The 18,277-nt window shown below is 40.0% G+C and overlaps 1 protein-coding gene across 8 annotated transcripts in view; it reads right to left on the reverse strand.

Moving 5' to 3' along the window:
* Positions 1-18,277, reverse strand: part of myo16 (myosin XVI) — a 101,478-nt gene that overhangs the window by 18,182 nt on the left and 65,019 nt on the right. For all 8 annotated transcript variants that reach the window (XR_015720782.1, XR_015720783.1, XM_087853101.1 and 5 more), the window contains 8 exons: positions 18,158-18,230; positions 14,384-14,536; positions 13,759-13,959; positions 12,235-12,310; positions 9,583-9,779; positions 8,550-8,630; positions 7,394-7,599; positions 88-190 (listed from right to left, as the gene is read on the reverse strand). Coding sequence is in view for 6 of the 8 variants with exons in the window: in XM_087853101.1 (XP_087709227.1) it covers positions 88-190; positions 7,394-7,599; positions 8,550-8,630; positions 9,583-9,779; positions 12,235-12,310; positions 13,759-13,959; positions 14,384-14,536; positions 18,158-18,230 (1,090 nt within the window). In the remaining 2 variants the exon portion in view is untranslated. The remainder of the gene's footprint in view (positions 1-87; positions 191-7,393; positions 7,600-8,549; positions 8,631-9,582; positions 9,780-12,234; positions 12,311-13,758; positions 13,960-14,383; positions 14,537-18,157; positions 18,231-18,277) is intronic.

An 18,277-nucleotide genomic window follows, 5' to 3' on the forward strand; every position in this document is an offset into this window, starting at 1 on the left:
CTTTGAAACAGAGGGTCAGGGATTAAGTCATTTGGCAAATTTTTCATTATTGATGGAGACAGAAAAGGACACTGGACACAAACACACCTGCCATCCCTGGAGTTTTGATTGTTGCAGAACTGAGCGACATTTTTCCTCCGGAGACAGTTTCTTCTTGTCTCCCAGTGTTGGGACAACAAGGTCTTTATATCTGTAACACGACAAAGAAAAACACAAAACATCAGAGCTCCAGGGATAAACACGCTGAACCTAAAAACCCAGACAAGACATGGAGGCAGCCTATTTTGGAAACAATGGGTTCAAGGGTCATTAGGGTCATTCAGAAGACAAGCCAAACAGCATCTGTTCCTATTGGCAGTGTCCAGGGCAACCGTTGTTATGAATGGTCAGCTGGATGGAGTCAGTGGCTTGTTTATGCACTGGGTGGTGTGGAGAGAAGCAGAAAGTAAGAAAAGTGAATATAGCTGTTAATGTGTAATAAGAGTAGATGTTTTTATATATTCTGAATTCTGAATACACACAGAAGAAAGAATGATTATGAATTATGAAGGAAATAAACTGACCACATAGAAAAATGTGACTGAACTGAAAACACATCATCCCTAAAGACTAAGCGGCAACCGTATGCTTTGTTGGTGTGAATATAAGTGTACAACAAATGTACTCAATAAGGTATGAAGATTTCTCTTGCTGTGATTGGTTCAGCTTAAACCTATAGTAAAGCCTTCAGCTTAATGGGAATTCAGTTTGACTTTTCCTTATTCCCTGCAGAGAAACGTAGGCTTGCAGTCTGCACTCTCATTGAGGAAAGACTGTTTTGTACAATAGGAAGTGCTTCTGGCTCTTTAACTGAAAAAAATTACAGAATTAAAAATTAAAGAAGCAATTTTTCCTGTGAATTAAGTAATTATCTATATATACACAGCTGATTGTTATACACTGGGGGACCGCACCGGTCCACACCCGATGCCATACCAATGTGGATGAGCTGTAAATATTCTAACTGCGCTGTTTATCTTCGACAGCTTACAGCATTACCATCTGTGACGGACAACTGGTTCACAAAGCTCATCCCAATATTTATAAAACTACGGGACGAGGTGCACGTGTCATTAACAGAATATATAACTGAAAGTATGTCATGTCATGAAGTGCATACAGTAAATACAGTAGGCTTATTCTGAGCAGAAATTCTGACTTGACTAACATTGCTGTGCAAAAGTCTTGAGTCATTTCTTTCCAAGAAGTCAGACTTTCCTCAAATGTTTTAACTGTTCTTAAGCAAGTACTCAAGGTTGTTATCTACATAACAGATTTTGCTCAAATACAGTATATTTAATTCAGGTGTTTTTTAAACTTTCTTACAAATTAACACCATTATGTCATTTTTGATTGTTGTATTGTTCAACAAAAACACAGTTTTTTCACGAGTATAAAATACAGTATAAAATACTTCCTATGTTTTAAAGTTCTTTAGCTCTCCAGGCTTTTTAGGGGTCTTTTCCTTTGACATTGACTGATTTTTACCAGATTTTTAGTCCAGCAGTTGACCATTTTCAACGGAATATTTTGTTTGTTTGTTTTTTAAGCCCATTAACACTGGCCTATGAATCATCCAAACATAAAAAGGAATCTAACTCAAGGGGTTAACCAATTTTGTGTCAACATATAAAAGACAGCTATCTTCAGGCACTTTGTTACTAGCAACCTGTTGTAAAAGCACATATTTGTTTCCATTTCTTTAGTTCAATCTATGAAAAATGCCCCCAAAAAACATACTTTGACAAACATGAAATAGTATTTTGGCACAAACAAGGTGATTCCAGAAGTGTCGATGTACACTACAATTATCATTATATCTTATAATTAAACTTTATATTTTACATAATACGTCTAATAAATATTCCAATGTACATTTTGGAATCATGTTTTATGCAAAATACTTTAAATTTTTAGGGGCCAAAGAGCTAAAGATTAATATGCTGAATTGCTATCTTTATTTTTTCCATAAATGCTGTAAGTAAAGCTTCCTTTACACACTATTTCAGACACTGGTTTTTGAACATTTGTTTTTATTAAAAATCAGTTATCAGTACACTAGTCTGTCTTTTCTGTTCTCAATGGGAAGCATTACTAGCTGATGATGCCACTCTGCTGACGAGACATATATAACAAGCAGATGGCTGGAAACATAAACCACTTGCGCTGTCAATAGCGAGTACGCGAGTGTACATGGATGTGGGATGTGTTTGATTTACAGAAGAGGGCTATGTCTGAACTCTCCCTAACCCTCTCTCTGTATGGTAATACCAGTTCTGCAGACAGCACACGCTGTCCCTGTGGGCCCATAAAATACAAAGGAACTCTGTAAATCCATGACCTCTCCAACGAGGATATGAAAACCATCGATGGTCCCTGCTTTAACAAGACCTAAGGGGGCTTCATGTGGAGTCAAAGAAGTGAAATAACCCTTTTAAAAAAGCTTAAATGGAGGGTTACACTGTGCTAACGTGGTTCACTGTGACCAGAGGGCTGTCACTGACCTCGTTGACTGAGCATCACAAAGGTGGTAATGACAGTGCATTTGTAATTTAAACTCTTACTTCCTTTCTGAAGCTGCTCCTTAGACATATTGCATGGTGGCAACATTTAGTCAATAATATCTGCTGACATTACTTTCTATGTACTACCAAGAAATTTGTATTTTTATCTGTCAGTGGAAGGTAATGAAGATGTACTTGGAAAAAAATCATATTTAAAAATGACTTTTATTCTTGTGGACTGCATTTGTACCTCGCTCTGTAAATACTTATAAATCTTTCACATCCAATTTTGGATAAATGATAAGAACAACACACATCGAGGGCTGGGGTTGGAAGAAACAAGGTTCAAATGGTCCTATTTGACCTCACACATTTGCAGAAAATAAACCTGGCCACAAAACACATATGGTATCATAAAAGACAAATAAAAGCAACAGTAAAACAGATTTCATCGTAAATCACCCTGGTTACCAGGACACTAATGTAATTCGCTTCAGGCTGCCGCTTTGACTTAGTCAAGTGGCCTGTGAAGCTCCAGTGTGTAAGTGTGTATTTCTGTGTAGGCATGGCTCTGTTTGTATTCATGAGACTACAGCAAAGTCAAGGATAATGAGTAATTTAATGGGCTGCCATTATGATTAGTCTAGAGCCTGGGATTATTTCTGAAGGAGACACACATTGCAGGGAAAAGATGGAATAAAAAAAATGGTACGAAACTGGAATGACTGTGTGGACATGACAAAAGTAGGTAGTGATGATGAGGGAAAAATACAAACAGTGGTTCAGAAGAGAGAGTAAGTGAGGAAAGAATGAGACATCAAGTGAGAAAGAGCTCTGGAAAACAGCAGTGCAATCCACCCCCAAATCAGCAGTCCAAGCAGTGATCATAGGTTGGCACTGTCTGTGCTGAACCCAGTGGAGCTGAGAGAGATGAATGGCAAATGGCCTGGATTGACTGGTGTTTTGTGAGTGGCAACCACTTAAATCAGGTATTGCTTTGATTTACAAAAACACACACACATCAGAACACACACCATTTACTGTATGTATGGTACATTTGTATGAACAACAACAACAACAAACAAAAAAGTGCCACACAGGCATTCAACAAATTTTGTCTTTTGCTTCTAATGCCAGAAACAACTCACAAAAGCTGGAATCGTAACTCTGAAAACAAATTCTCTTTTATATCTACAAATCACAAAGAGGTCTACAGTAAACTATCTTAAAGCTTAAAGAAATCTAAGGACAATTTAAATCCATCCCTCCTTCACATCAGTGCTAAGTCAACTGCAACTTATATTCTTAATATTCTTTGGCAAAGTTCCCAAAATCTGGAAGGGTGCACCGGTGTGCCCACTGCATAGAGGTGGTGACCCAAGTGACTCAAATAATTGACGCCCTGTCTTAAAATGGTCTAATTCTGAGTTCCTAATGGAAAGTGTATCTGGAAAAAACATTTTATAGTCAGAAAAGTCATGTTTTAGATACAAAACACAACAATAGCTGCAGTATGTGTACTACAATGTTATTGTAGCATGTAGTAATGCTATTGAAGCCCTTGATAATCATTAGTAATGCATTTTTCATATCTACCAAAAGCATTTAATTCAGTAGATCACATCATTTTTAGAAAAACAATTCTTAGTCAGTTTAGATGAACAGTCCCTTAAATGCTTTCATTGTTGTCTTTCTGACAGATCTCAGGAGAGTCCAGTGGTTTTCAGGTCAAGTCCACTTGCCATCTGGACAGGTGTTCCACAAAGATCTATTCTTAAACCCCTTTAATTTACCCTCCGCCACCCAAAACTGTAATGTACATTTTTATGCAGATGATACTATTTTATATGCTGCTTGGCATTCCATTCATTGCCATTACAAATCTACATTTTGCTTCTTTTTTTTTATAATTTCAGAAATGTCCTATCATACATGAACTTGATTTAAATTCTGATAAAACTAGGAACTCTGTGGAACACCTATCAAAAAAATTAAGGATAAATATTTTATTTACACACAACAGAACCCTAAGAGCCTTCACCTGAAAGTTAATGGGGATGTGGCAAACAACACTAGAGGCCAACTTTAAGCCAAATGAACAACCATCAAGTGCAGGATTTACCAAGGAGATGCTGTCCCCACTGCTGTTCTGCTACAAGACTGGCTATGGATACTGACTACAGAATTGAGGAATCATTTGGCGCCTCCTCTACATGGAGTAGAGTAAACGAAACATTGACTCATTGATCCAAACCACTAGAATCTACAGTAATGACGTTGCAACGTCATTTGAACTGGAGAAGTGTAGTCAGATGGTGAAAAAAAAAGGGAAGGTAGTCAGAACCGAGGGAACTGCAATACCAGAAGGCACCATTGCAGAGAGTGAGGACAGTTACAAGTATCTGGGAATCCCACAGGCAAATGGGAATCATGAAGATGTTGTTAGGAAAGCTGCAAATACCAAATAACTGCAGAAATTAAGCTGAATGGGAAGAACAAGATCTGGAGAATCAACACCTATGTACTGCCAGTTGTCAGATACCCTGTTGAGATCAGGGTAAGGGAGGAGATAGAAGCCACTAACATCAAGACAAGGAAGCCTTACCATGCGTGGAGGGTTTCATCCCAAGGCCAGCACCCTGAGACTGTCCACTAAGCGTGGTAGAGGACTAGTGAGTGTCAAAACCACTATCCAGAAATAAACAGCAAAGATCCATGAGTACATCAAGAAGATGACCACAAAAGATAGTGTGCTTAGTGAATACCTCAGGTAGCAGAAACCCGATAAAGAAGAGGAGCAAGAAGAGTTACCATAATGGAAGGACAGGACCCTGCACAGCATGAACCAGTTGCTGATAGAAATGGTTGATATCAAGAAATCTCGCCAATGGCTGGACAAAACTGGACTGAAAGATAGCAGAGAGGCACTAATCATGGCAGCAGAGGAGCAAGCTCCAAGCCCAAGATCCATAGAGGCTGGGGTCTACCATACCAGGCAAGACCCCACCCAGGTGCAGGCTGTTATGCAGGTGCAGGCTGTTATATACTGGGCTGTGCCTGAGACAATCCAGAGAGAGATAGTGAAACAGGAAACAATAAAACCAGTGTTGTTTCAAATTCCCAAGGTCAAAATACAAGATCATTGTAAAATTTTGAAGCCTCATGTTTCTGTGTATCATACAAAAACAACAAACCTATTTCCTGATTTCATTAAAACACTTTGAGGGGGTATATTTATCTAAGTGTTCCTATCACTATTTGAAAACTGTGTGATGGATTCATGTGTACAGTAAAATCTACAAACGTCAATCATGTGGACAATATGTAATGTCTGACTCACTGCTTTCATTTTTCTTGTTTCAAAATCCATTTAGTGGTTAAGTGTTTTTTCTAGTCCACTAGAAAATCACTAAACCCACCAACCAAACTGAGCTGAATGTAGTGAAAGTGCAAAAGTGCATGTTTGTTTTTTCTTTCTAACTGCTCAGTGTGCGGTGTGCAGATAATTGAAGAACTTGCAACATGTGTAACAAAAAAAACGACATAGCTGAATTTGTTAATTAATGTGTTAAGATTACAGCATTACAGAAAAACTGAATGTGATTACAGTAGTGAGTTACTTTGAATAGTGTTAAACCAAACATTAAGAGGCACAGCCATTCCTTTTTTTTTAAACTTTTCATAATTATGTTTTGACAACTTCAAGAATGTTGCTTCAAACTCATTAGCGAGTATGCAAATACTGAACAGGTTTTTGATTCATCCACTCTTTCAATTGAGGTTAAGGAAGTGAGGAGCTGGTTTGCACAAGTTTGTATGTATGAGTATGTGTAGATGTGTGTGTGTAGGTGGTGGGTAGGAGGATTGTGTGTGTGTCCAGGGGGGTGATGTTTACAGCAAAGTAGTGGAAACTTTTGAGGGGGTCATGTGACCAGCTTTGTCGTCTCTCATTATCTGCCAAGAATGTTCATGTTAATCCCTTTATCCTCAAAAAGAGAGAGAGAAGCTAAGAGAACAGAGGATGAGAGAGAGAGAGGGAAAGGGAAAGGGGGTGGGGAGGTGGTTGGACTTAGAGGTAAATCCTCTCAGTATTTTACTGGTTCTCAGAATCAGAAGACAGGAAAAACTGAGACAATTAACTGAAGCCGAGGAAGTGAGACATAGAAATGGAGGAGAAACGGAATGTCAAAATCACATTGTTCTCTCTGTTTCTCAAAAAAAGTACAATGAGTAACACATGAAGGCAAAGCGTATTTTTAAAAAAAAGGGGTAGTAGCAGATAGTAAGGGAAGTCAGGTGATGTGGAGTAACTGTCAAAAATAACCGTCAAGTGCAGGACAAAATGACCTTACGTACAATTGGTTAATGCCTGTGTGTCACGCTGACATGGGAAATGTCTGTGGTACTCATTAGCAGCAATGGTCTCCCATTATACCTAAAAAAAGACATTCTGGGTCACGCTGCACTCGTAACAATAAGCCGCAGTGACTTTTCAATTCAAATATGTCAGTCTGCCTGTGAACTCGCAGTACTGTAGGGTATATGCCCATGCATTCATTGGCAGAGTCATTTGCTCTGAATCTTTAAGTCTACTTACACCTGCTGGATGTGTAACAGATAAAGGGAAGTTTCGCAGTGACCTGCTGGGAATGGTTCAGTATAACTGAGATGAGTCAGAGAGACAAAGAAGCAGTGCAATATGTCAAATTTAAGACCTTTCCCTAAAAGTAGCATCTGAGAGCTAAGATAGATGTGGTCATAAAGTGGATCAGCATACGGAGACATAACAGTAAATTAAGAGGAGAAGTTTCGATAGTTGCAGCACTTTTATCCGCTGCTTTAACACTGACCTGCTGAGGAAGCCTGGAAAGGACAGGCGCACGGGGTAACCATAACGGATCATGCGCACCATCTCAAGCACCCCGATGTACTGCAGCTGGGTAGACACATGGAAGCTGTCAAAATTGTCTGGCTGACAACTGGAGTTGGGTCGCACACACTCCACGAAGTGGGGAGTGCAGGCCTGCAGTTTGCTAACCAACTCTGACAGTGTGTTCTGGAAGAGAAAGAAAACACAGAGGAGATGCATTCAATTGCACATTTTTAGCGAGTCGATCACAATAGTCTCGTGGCTGTTTTTACATGTTAAGTAATTTAGAGAGGAAGGAAGGATTGTCTGACATCATTTGATGTTTGACGTGTGTGCTGCACAAACTGGAGCAAAATTACAATGTGTTTGTAACAAAGTGGTGTGATTTTGGGGTGTGTTTTTGCCTCTGGAGAAAACAAAAGCACAAAGAGCTCTTTGCTCTGTCTATGGGTGTGTGAGGGAGAACGCAAGAAAGAGCTTTTCTTCAAACTCTGAATTCAAAGATGCTCCATTCAAGGTCACGTAGACGCATAAACACTTACATCTGTGTTTTTGCCATTCGTCAAACTGACGTCAGTCTATGCACTGCATACCCTTAGGTTTCAGTGCTCAATACCTCACCCCTCATCTTTGGATGCCACTAGCAGCATTCACATAACTGTCTTCCCTCCAAACATGCGTATGCACACACTCAAATACGTGCCCACAGAACACAGTGGTTTTTGTTCATTGTTCATTCATTCATGTGGAGGGCTTCATGTTTGGCTTGGTACAGCATCATTCTTCAGCCCACTCTCTCCTTCCCTGCCATTCCCAGAGGGACTCATTGACCACAAGTCCACAAGTCTGATTGTGCAATACACTGGTTTCATTGAAACCAAAGGTACTGCTTCTCTCAACCACATTTTAGGCTTCTTGCGTCACCACCAAGAAGCCGCTCTCCCCTGCTCTCCTCTAACTGAAAATTTGTGCTTCTTTATATAGTTGTGAAATCACAACACCCAATTCTAAACTTAGTTTTGCATTGTTGCAAATGCACAGTAATTCACAAGATTGACATAAATTCCTTTGCTTTATTCCTGTAAAATTTCATTCGCTTGCAACTGGAAGAATTATGTAATGGGATGAGATCATACCCTTAGCTGGACTGCCACTGTGGTGGGTCCACAACGCTCTAGTCGCTGGAGGAAGGAGCTGGAGCCCTTTTTCTTCAAGATCTGGAAGCAGGAAGCGATAATACAGGAACTTGTTAGACAGATGAACCTCTGGAAGGGGCCATTGATGAATATGGAACATTATCATCACATATCATCAAATTTGTGCAGCCTTAATAAAACCATGTTGATATCTTTGATAATTGGTGTGGTTCTTGCAATCAGATTAAATATGTAGCATATATAGAATTCAGACACAGTTATGATTTGTCATATGTAAGAAGAGGTTCAGTGCTTTACTGTTATATTTACAGGCTTATACACCGAGCAGCAAAACAATATTGCCTAGTGTTACCGTATAAGGCTGCTGGGACAGATCAGTGAGGTTAAAGGGGCCTTATATAAGCCTTTGCTCTAGATGGCTAATGAGCCACAGAAACAGCCGACAGGGCCTCCTGAACGTTATACAACCAGCAATCACATATGTGCACCACTACACTGTACTTTCAAAACATTGAAACAGATAAAATAAAGAGGGAAAAACAGCTGACCAAAGAGACTTGGGACACAGGTGTGCTTTTTTGTGTTTTGAGAAAAGTGTATAAACACACTAATGCCCCCAGTTCATGTGCACGTGTATACATTCTTGAGGAGCTTTTATCTCTTGCAGGGCTGCACAAACAAATCTAATTCCCAGATGTTTATATATATAGCAATGTGGTGGGAAGAAGCCTAAATTAGACTTTTTTTGTGCCTGAAAAATACAACCCCAGTTTTTCCATCGATTAATTTTAGTGGTAACTTTACAGCAGAGATTTCTGGGTAAACATGTCACCAAGTTCTATTTTCTAATATGCAGTTGAAATGGGAGTGGCCATGTAATATTTTAGTTTACTTAAATCTAGTGGTCACGCACTAAAAATACTATAAAGGTGAACTGATGTCAGTGTATTGGCTCAAGTGTAGGGTGTAGCCACAGTAGTGGACTCATCCCACTGTGTGCAAGGTACCGTACCTTGGTAAGATCATGGTACCTCCGGGGCTGTTGGGGGATTGAGCTAGCACTGACAAGGGAGACTGATGGTATCCTGTGGAGCAACAAGGCAGCTTTAGGCCCCCTCAGCCCTATGCAGCTCCGGGCTGCTGGCACCAAGGAACCAGTCTGAGTCAGCTTTGACTGGAAGAGCTGCTGCAGCAACACACTCTCACTGGCTGCCGGGCACAAAGCACATACATGCAGAGAGGGAGGAAAACATAAGGGTAAGAGAAGCAATAGCATTGGTTGAAAAAGTGGGTGGAAGAGAATATGGAGAGGTGAGAAAGAAAGAAAGAAAGAAAGAAAGAAAGAAAGAAAGAAAGAAAGAAAGAAAAATGAACAAGGACAGAGAGAAAAATAGTGGAGGAGTGTAAGCAGGGAGGACGCATAAAATTAATCTGCATGTAAACAACAATCAGTTAGGCAACAAGAGGGGGTGGACCATGTCACTCTATAACACGTGGAGCGATTCGCAACAACAATGAGCTCATTCAGAAAGCCAAACAACATGTGTGTGAACGTGGGTGTGTGGCTCTAATCTGAAAGGCTGAGAAAGACACAGAAAAAAAGGAAAGAGAGAGCGAGGGAGTGGTGGTAAAGGATGGTGGCAGTTAAGCAAATAAAAAACAAGACTTATTTCAGGACTTAAATACTAAAAGCTCCAAGCTAATTGCCTTTTCATTCATGGCAATCACTTCGATCATCTGAATAATCCATGTAGCTTTGTCTCGATCAATAATTTATTTTGAAAGAAAAATCTGGAAACAGTTTTTTGTTCTTAACTAAAAGGTTTTTTCACTCATTTTAAAGAAAAATATAAATCAGAGCAGTTGGTGACACAAAACAGACACCAGGATTGCTTTTTTTTGTTTCATTTTTGGTGTAAAATGACAGACAATGACACAATTACTAACCAAGTGACGATGATTATATTCAAATGTATCATTTTTTATAAACAGCTCACACGCTATATTAAAAAAATATGCAGGAGTGTTTAGTTTTATCACATTTATGGACACATCATCAAGGGTTGGGTAGATTAACAGGAGCTGTCTAGGTAGACTTCATTCACTTGGCAGTTTGCACTTAAATCTCTACTCTTGTTTTTTATTGGCTCTCTTGTTTCAATTTACACTGCCTCTTGTCTGCCAAACAAATCAGTGCACTTTGCTCTAAGTGACCTGAGTCTGCCATGACTGCCGCAGGAGCAGATGATCATGTTGTAGCACAAGAACACCGGCAGTGCATAAAATTCATTCTTTTCTTTCTGAAAGTAAACCATAACTCTATTGCGGCTGTAAAGTATAAAGATTGTTAACCACTTTGACTTTTATACTTTGAAAAACTAGTTAAAATATCTATATAACTTTTTAAAATTATAACAGCGTAACTAGCAATTTATAGCCTATTACATTTCATGAGTAACCTTTTTCAACACTGCCGTGCTCCTGTTTTCCAATCCGTGGTATAGTGCATGTAAAATTACAAGAGCAAGAGCTGTTGCCCCCACTAAGAGGGGCTAAACCCTTAAGTGAGTGCTTCTGTGAAGAGCAAACAAAGGTTAAGTGAATAGCTAGCCAGAAACATGAAACAGTATACTGCAAAATGTCTGAGCATTCTGCAGAATTATAAACAAGGGAAGATAATAATAAAGAGTCTTTGTGTGCAAACACTCGCATAGCTTAATCAGCCTACCATCTTTGTAATGAAATCTCATAAGACATATCTGCGAAATGGAACGGTTCAAACATTAAACATGTATCCAAATTATGTAACCTTTTTTTAAATACCCAATTCAATTTTAAGAACCCAATTATATGTAAAAAGTCATAATTTCCACCTTTAAAATGCTGTTACAAACATCCACTTATTCTTACAGTTGGTGTTTTGTTTCAAAAATGGAGATAAGCTACATGGATTCAGAACACTGAACTACACTACGAACATTTTGGGCACACTGTTTTGGTTTTAAGTCAAAGAGCAATAAGAACAACAAACATAAAGAGCTCTCTACAGCAACAGTGAGAAAAACAAGGAATAAATCTTGCATTTTTTTCAGGTAAACTGATTATAAAAACATTCAGGGCATTATTTTTAGATCATCTTCACCCTATATCCACAGCCTACAATTTCATGTAATAATGCACATAGCAGACACTTTGGTCCTTTTAACTTCAAGCCCTAAACAAGAAGTGACGAGAGGATTCCACCTAAAAGAAAAAAAACACATTGTTTATGTCTCAGTGTGGATGAAAGGCAGCGATGCATCGACCTGTCAGATGGAGGGATAACAGCCAAGTCTAAGAGACGAGCTAGCCTTTAGAAGATTAGCCTCATCATGGAAATTATAGCAATTAGGCTTCTGGACACGAGGCTAGCCTGGCAGTCACACAGCGAGTCCCTGTGTCCTGCTAACCACAACAACTCACATCTGGCACTTTCTATAGACAATATACACACAGACGGTGCTGTCTGCTGCACAGGGGATGAAACACACATATAAAAACACAACCACATTTGGACAACGAGTGGTTTTGTGTGCTGTTTGTTTACACAAGAGTGCGTCTTTGTAATGAAGCGCGTGCTGACGCCACAATGTGCACGCATGTCTGTTATTCATTGGGTACTTACACTTAATCGTAAACAGGAGATTCTGAGGAAGAGAGTCCTTGTTTTTTGTGAGCGATCCTGTGAGGTTGTATGAAATCTGGCAGAAAAAAAAACAAATAAATACAAATCAAGAAATATATACTTGCCTAGTATAAAAAAATATTCCATTATATTTATTCTTTCAGTTCATATCTCGCAAATGTGCTATGAACCACAGATACAGACAAACAGGCCCAGTAACTGGCTGGTCCTTTAGTGGTCGCCATAGTGGATCACCTGCCTCAATATCGCCCTTTCTCTAGCATTCTCCTTCTGTCGGGCCAATCCTCCTTCATTGCATCCATGAACCTTCTGTGTGGTCCAATATAACCACCATCCCTCCTCTGCACATGTCCAAACCATCTCAGCCTTGCCTCATTTCTAAGATGTACCGTTTCCAGCTTGGCCTCCTGTCTTTTTTCAGTGCCACCATCTCCATGATGAGAACTGAGCTGGTCTTGCTACCAACCTAACCTTTTACTCTTGTTTCCATCTTTATGTCACAAATCTGACACTCATCTCAATCAACTCCATCCTACCTGTGCTATCATCATTAGCTCTCTTGTGCACCGGCTGTTGCTTTGGATGGTTGACCCCAGGTATTTAAACTCCTCACTACCTCTCTCCTTGCTTGCTCACTGTTACACCTGCTTCCATCTCATTAACACATGTGTTCTGCTTTGCTTCTATTGACTTCCATTCCTCTTCTCTCCAGAGCATACTTTCACGTTTAGTTTCTCTTCCATCTGCTCCCAACTCTCATCACAGATCACAATGTTGTCTGCAAACATCGCAGTCCACACTCCCGCGCGACCTCATCTGTCAGCCTGTCCATCACCATCACAAACAACAAGGGGCTCAGTGCCGACCCCTGGTGTAATCCCACCCCCATCTTAAACCCATCTGTCACTACTACTGCACACCATACCACTTTATGGCTGTCCTCATACATGTCCTGCACCTCCCTCACATACTTCATGTGCCACTCCAGACTTTCTCATGCGGTACTATAGTTTCTCACTTGGCACTCTTTCACATGCTTTTTCTAGATTCACAAATCCATTCTGCATACGTCTCCATCAACACCCTCAAAGCAAACATCACATCTATAGTTCTCTTTCTTGGCATGAAGCCATACTGCTGCTCACTGATCATCATCTCTCGTCTTCACCTAGCTTCAGCGACTCATTCCTATGTCTTGGTATGAGTCATCACCTCTTTCCCTCTGTAAATTCTGCACATCACCCTTATGCTTGAAAACTGACACCAGTACATTTCTCTTCTCACACACATCTTCCTCAGGCATCCTCTCACTCTCAATCTCCTCTCACTGTATAAAACAATGTGCTCAAAAAGACATCCTAGACATCGCCACACCTCCACAAGTATGTCATCTGGACTAACTGCGTTTCTAACATTCATGCATTCATGCATAGCTGCCCTCACTTCATCCTCATTAATCCTTTGCAAAATCTACTGAAATAAAATCGCCATACACACACAGACCTGTCCTGCATAGTGGCTGACAATAAAGGCTGGGCCTTGGTCTTTCGGTGGGGGGTTCCCATTGCCATCCTTGGTAGTGAGAGACAGCCCATGAATTTGGTTGGAGTCCAACTGGGCAGAGAGCCTCTTGTACAAGGTCTGCTCTAATGGCCGCAGGCTCTGGCTCTCCTCATCTAACACGCACAACAGCCCCTGGGGCTTCTGGAGGAGGAACAAACAGATGTTCACATTATCATTTATTTAGGAGATATTTACAAGCACTAAGCAATAACAGTAATCCATATTTTGTGACACTTCCAGAGAGCCACATAGGATATTTTTTTTCGTGTGACATGAAGGAGATTCAGTGATATTATTTGATTTAGAGATTTCTCGCACCAATTAGAACAGAGGCAGACAGTTGGCGTAGAGGGGCATTAGCAGTTATGTTTATATAGACTTTTTGAACATGTTATGTTTTTGCCTTTTGTCTCAATTAAAACGTCAAGACTTTAACTGTGTACATTAGAAAACTGAATAATTGTGATTCCAAAAGTTAGGTCGGGAAAGTGTGGTTGGGATTGTTGCATTACATAATGTCAGATCAAACTGGACTGGACTGGTCCAAACTAGAAGCATACAGTACCTGAAAAAAGAAGTCCAGAATGGCTGGGTGGTTTCTGGGAGAGCGTGCGTTCTCCATGGCGATGCCCTCCTGCAGACACTCAGCCTGCTCCTGCTGGAATAGCACCTCAGAGACGTACTGCCTCAGCCGCTCATTGGTCATGTTCACACACAGCTGGAATGCACAGAGCACACACACACCAGCATGTAAACACTCTTCAGCATGCATGGCTGACGTTCATCAGAGAGATGCTGCTGAATGCTTATGTTTAAAGAACAAAAATGCTCACAATGCTGGACACAATCGGCTGCTAGGGGCATAAATGAGCTGACTTCTCTTGTAACAGCTGACCAGTAAACTATTACAAATGTCTGACACCTTGGTGTAGACTAAAGTTTAATGCCAGAAAATGGGATTCCTGGGAAATCCTAGCAAGATTATTTCCCCAGTTCCCAGGAAATGTAAAGATAGAGAAAAAATTAACTTGAGTGCGGTTTATTAAAAAATGTAGCCTGTTAATGAATACAAAGCGTTTGGGGTCAATAGCACATGTTCCAACTTCTGAGTTGACACTGTGGGATTGCATTTCCACGGTAACACATTTTGTATGGTGCGGCCTTGTTTATGCACACATCCAGAAGAAGAAAAAAAGTGAGTGCAAAATGAACAAATGTGACTAAAAGAAATGATGCCTGTTGTTGCAAGTTCATTTTTGCACCACTATACATTTTTATATGCTCAAAATGTTATAAACCAAAAAGAAATAGATTAGTCTGTCCTGTCCTAATATTATCTCTGCTAACTTCAAGTGAGTGTTCATTGATTTTACTAGGCTACGATTTATTGCTTTGTTGTTATAGCAGGTAGTCTACTTTGCACCTGTAGTGTTGCCATATTACTTAGTTCATGCAGCATGCTGGATGCGAATGTAGTTTGCATTTATATTAATGTTGGCTAACATTAATTGTCTATTTTGCCTTAATAATAAGCAGAAAAATACGTAGAAAATGTCATTGTGAACACATGCATGCCCGATTATCCATGGTGTATTAGAGCTGCTTTAAATACCCAGAGTTTAGCTGAAGTTATTAAAAAGAAACATGTTTAAGTCCCTGGATTCCTGGGAAAACTGAAGATGAATTTTCCCAGGAATCCCAGAAAATAAAAACACTTTGCAGTTTATTGTAAACACATGACAAAAAAAGATTGAAAGAGATTGTGAAACATCTATAAACATCTATAAAACATGTGTAACACTAATTATATGCAGGTCTTGGTTGAGCTTACTGAGCACGATTATGATGCGACTGTACTCCTGAACAATGCAACTGTCATATCTAACAGAAGCACTGCAGATGCAAATCATCTGTGGCCTATTGATGGCTACTGTTAATAGGAGCACCAGAGTAACCAGAGACATATCCATAGCATTGTAAATTCAATAACAAATGCAGTTAAAGTCCGAGCAGCACTCACTGCCACAGCCGCAATTTCAATAGGTACAGACCACTCAAAGGTACTCAGGGCCAGCTACATACTGTCATAGCTTGCCCTTTTAATAGGAATAATGAGAAGCAGGATAGAGTGGTCAACCTGCAGTGCAAAGTGTCACATCAACTCTCCTTTCTATAGTTTCTCTGGGTTGGCAGTGTACTATAACTGGACTAGTCCAAGGCAGAAACTACTCCAATACAGCAGAAGTAAAATATCACAATAATTATAGGATATTAGGATAAAATCTGATTTGCTGAATGCATTGTAATGCATGTAATCATTAACTAACAGGCGTAATATATTTTTCATGGTGCAGGCGGTCCCATCTTCAGTCTATTCTTTTACTCCAAGCTAGTTTAGTCCATTAACAGCTTAGCCCCAGCAGGTGGTTGATTGAGTTAGCTCATTAGCAAAGTGTTGAGCAGGTACAACACATCCCTGGCAAATACAGTTCTAATTAACAAGTTCTAATGACCCCGATCCTTGTGCGCATGTGGAGCGTGCTCGGGTACGTTGCTGCATATGTGTGCACATGTGTGTACAAACATGTCAGAGCTTGTTTGTCACTGAAGTGCCACGTCTACTGTACGAGGTCATTGTGTTTATCCGGAACTTGCCCCTCCTCTTCCCTCTTCTGTGGGTTTAGTGTCTGATGAAAGAAAGCATGCAGTGCCAGACACACAGTAGTTTTTCCTCTCGCTTTTTTTTTTTTTAGATTTTCTTATCCTGTTACTTTCTTTTCTCTTCTGGCACTTTCCATGACTTAAATAGAAAAGGTGAAATAATCCCTCACCTCCATTTGGACTGGAAAAAAATCCAGATGGGCTAGGCCACTGTTATCTTAGTGACAGACACACACACTCATACAAAGCAAATACAAACAGACACTCTCTTAATAAAAGCTGTGAAAAACTAGTAGCTCCACAGGGAGGAAGTGTGAGCTCTCAGTAGCAGAAATAAGCACTTAGCCTCTTGAGCACTATGAATTACACTCTGAGGCTCCGGACACACGCACGCACGCACGCACGCACGCACGCACGCACGCACGCACGCACGCACGCACGCACACACACACACACACACACAGAAACTTGTCTTGTCTGTCTGATCCCTGCTGATCTTACAACTGAGTAGTCTATTAACAGTGCATGCCTGATGAGAACATGGCAGATTTACAGCCTATAGCAGGTGAGCTGTATACAGCGGCACATGTTGCACTTCGCAGACTTCACAATCTATAGAACCAAAGATGGCAGACATGCTGAGCAGCCTGTGCATGCAAATGTATGTAACATGTATTCCAAAGCTTCCTTGCCACAGCAGGTAGCTCCACGTGTTTCATTTGGCTGAATTTTAAACCAGATATGTTTCCTGACACAGTCTCAAAGGGCATTTCTGAAGCAACCTTATGTTAACTACTATACTATAGGAACCACAATACATCAGATACATAGAAACATTAAAAATAAATAATATAGTGATGTCTCAAACATGAGATGCAGGACTTTAAAAACCCTGTTTTTAAAAAAGGAGTAGTTTATGTGCCAGTTTCAGGTACACCACTGTTACACACTAAGCAAATCTGCTTGTCTTCATAGATAGACTTCTTAATATTAAATATTAAGAAAACTTTACTCATAAACCAAAACTAAAAGTCATGCACTTATGTAAATATGGAATTATTTACTAATGTTTCTGGTAGTGAGCAATAATTACACCGCCTGTTACTAATGTAGCCATATCTGGGTGCAAAAATAAAAAATAAATGGGATCAACTATTCTGGACTAAGATTAACTTGATTCAATAGCCTGTACTGGCAAGTAATGTAATGCCAAATATATAAAGTTGTATTTTATTAAAAACAGGTTTTGTATTCCTCACACACACACACACACACACACACACACACACACACACACACACACACACACACACCCACATGGTGGTTTGAGGCTGCCTATTACACTAACCTGTTGCACAGAGACAGACACTGTGTCAGCCATTGGTTCATTGGAGGACAGATGAAAATCACGCCACAGTCAGCCACAGACCTCACCACATTCATTACAATTACAGACAAAAATGTCCGGGCTAAAACAGATAAGAACTCCAAATATTTTAAAAATTTGATTAGGATCACATACAGTACCATTCAGAGATATTTCAATAGCAGAGAACGGCCACAGGGGATGCATTTGGCTCGATTAGGCGGAATAATCACACAGCGTAAAGGGACGAGGAACATAATAGCAATGTTTTGGTTTTTTGGCTGAATTTTAAAACAGAAAGCACTGTCCCACCTGCTCAAATCCATTCTTCTGAAATTCTTCAAACCCAAATATGTCCAAGATCCCAATCTCCCAAGCAGGATCACTGGAACAAAGAAATGAATGTTACTTATTAAATAGCCACTTTTATTT

The sequence above is a fragment of the Neolamprologus brichardi genome, chromosome 16 (genome assembly GCF_056152115.1).
Source record: "Neolamprologus brichardi isolate AB-2024 chromosome 16, ASM5615211v1, whole genome shotgun sequence".
Classification (NCBI taxonomy): Eukaryota; Metazoa; Chordata; class Actinopteri; order Cichliformes; family Cichlidae; genus Neolamprologus; species Neolamprologus brichardi.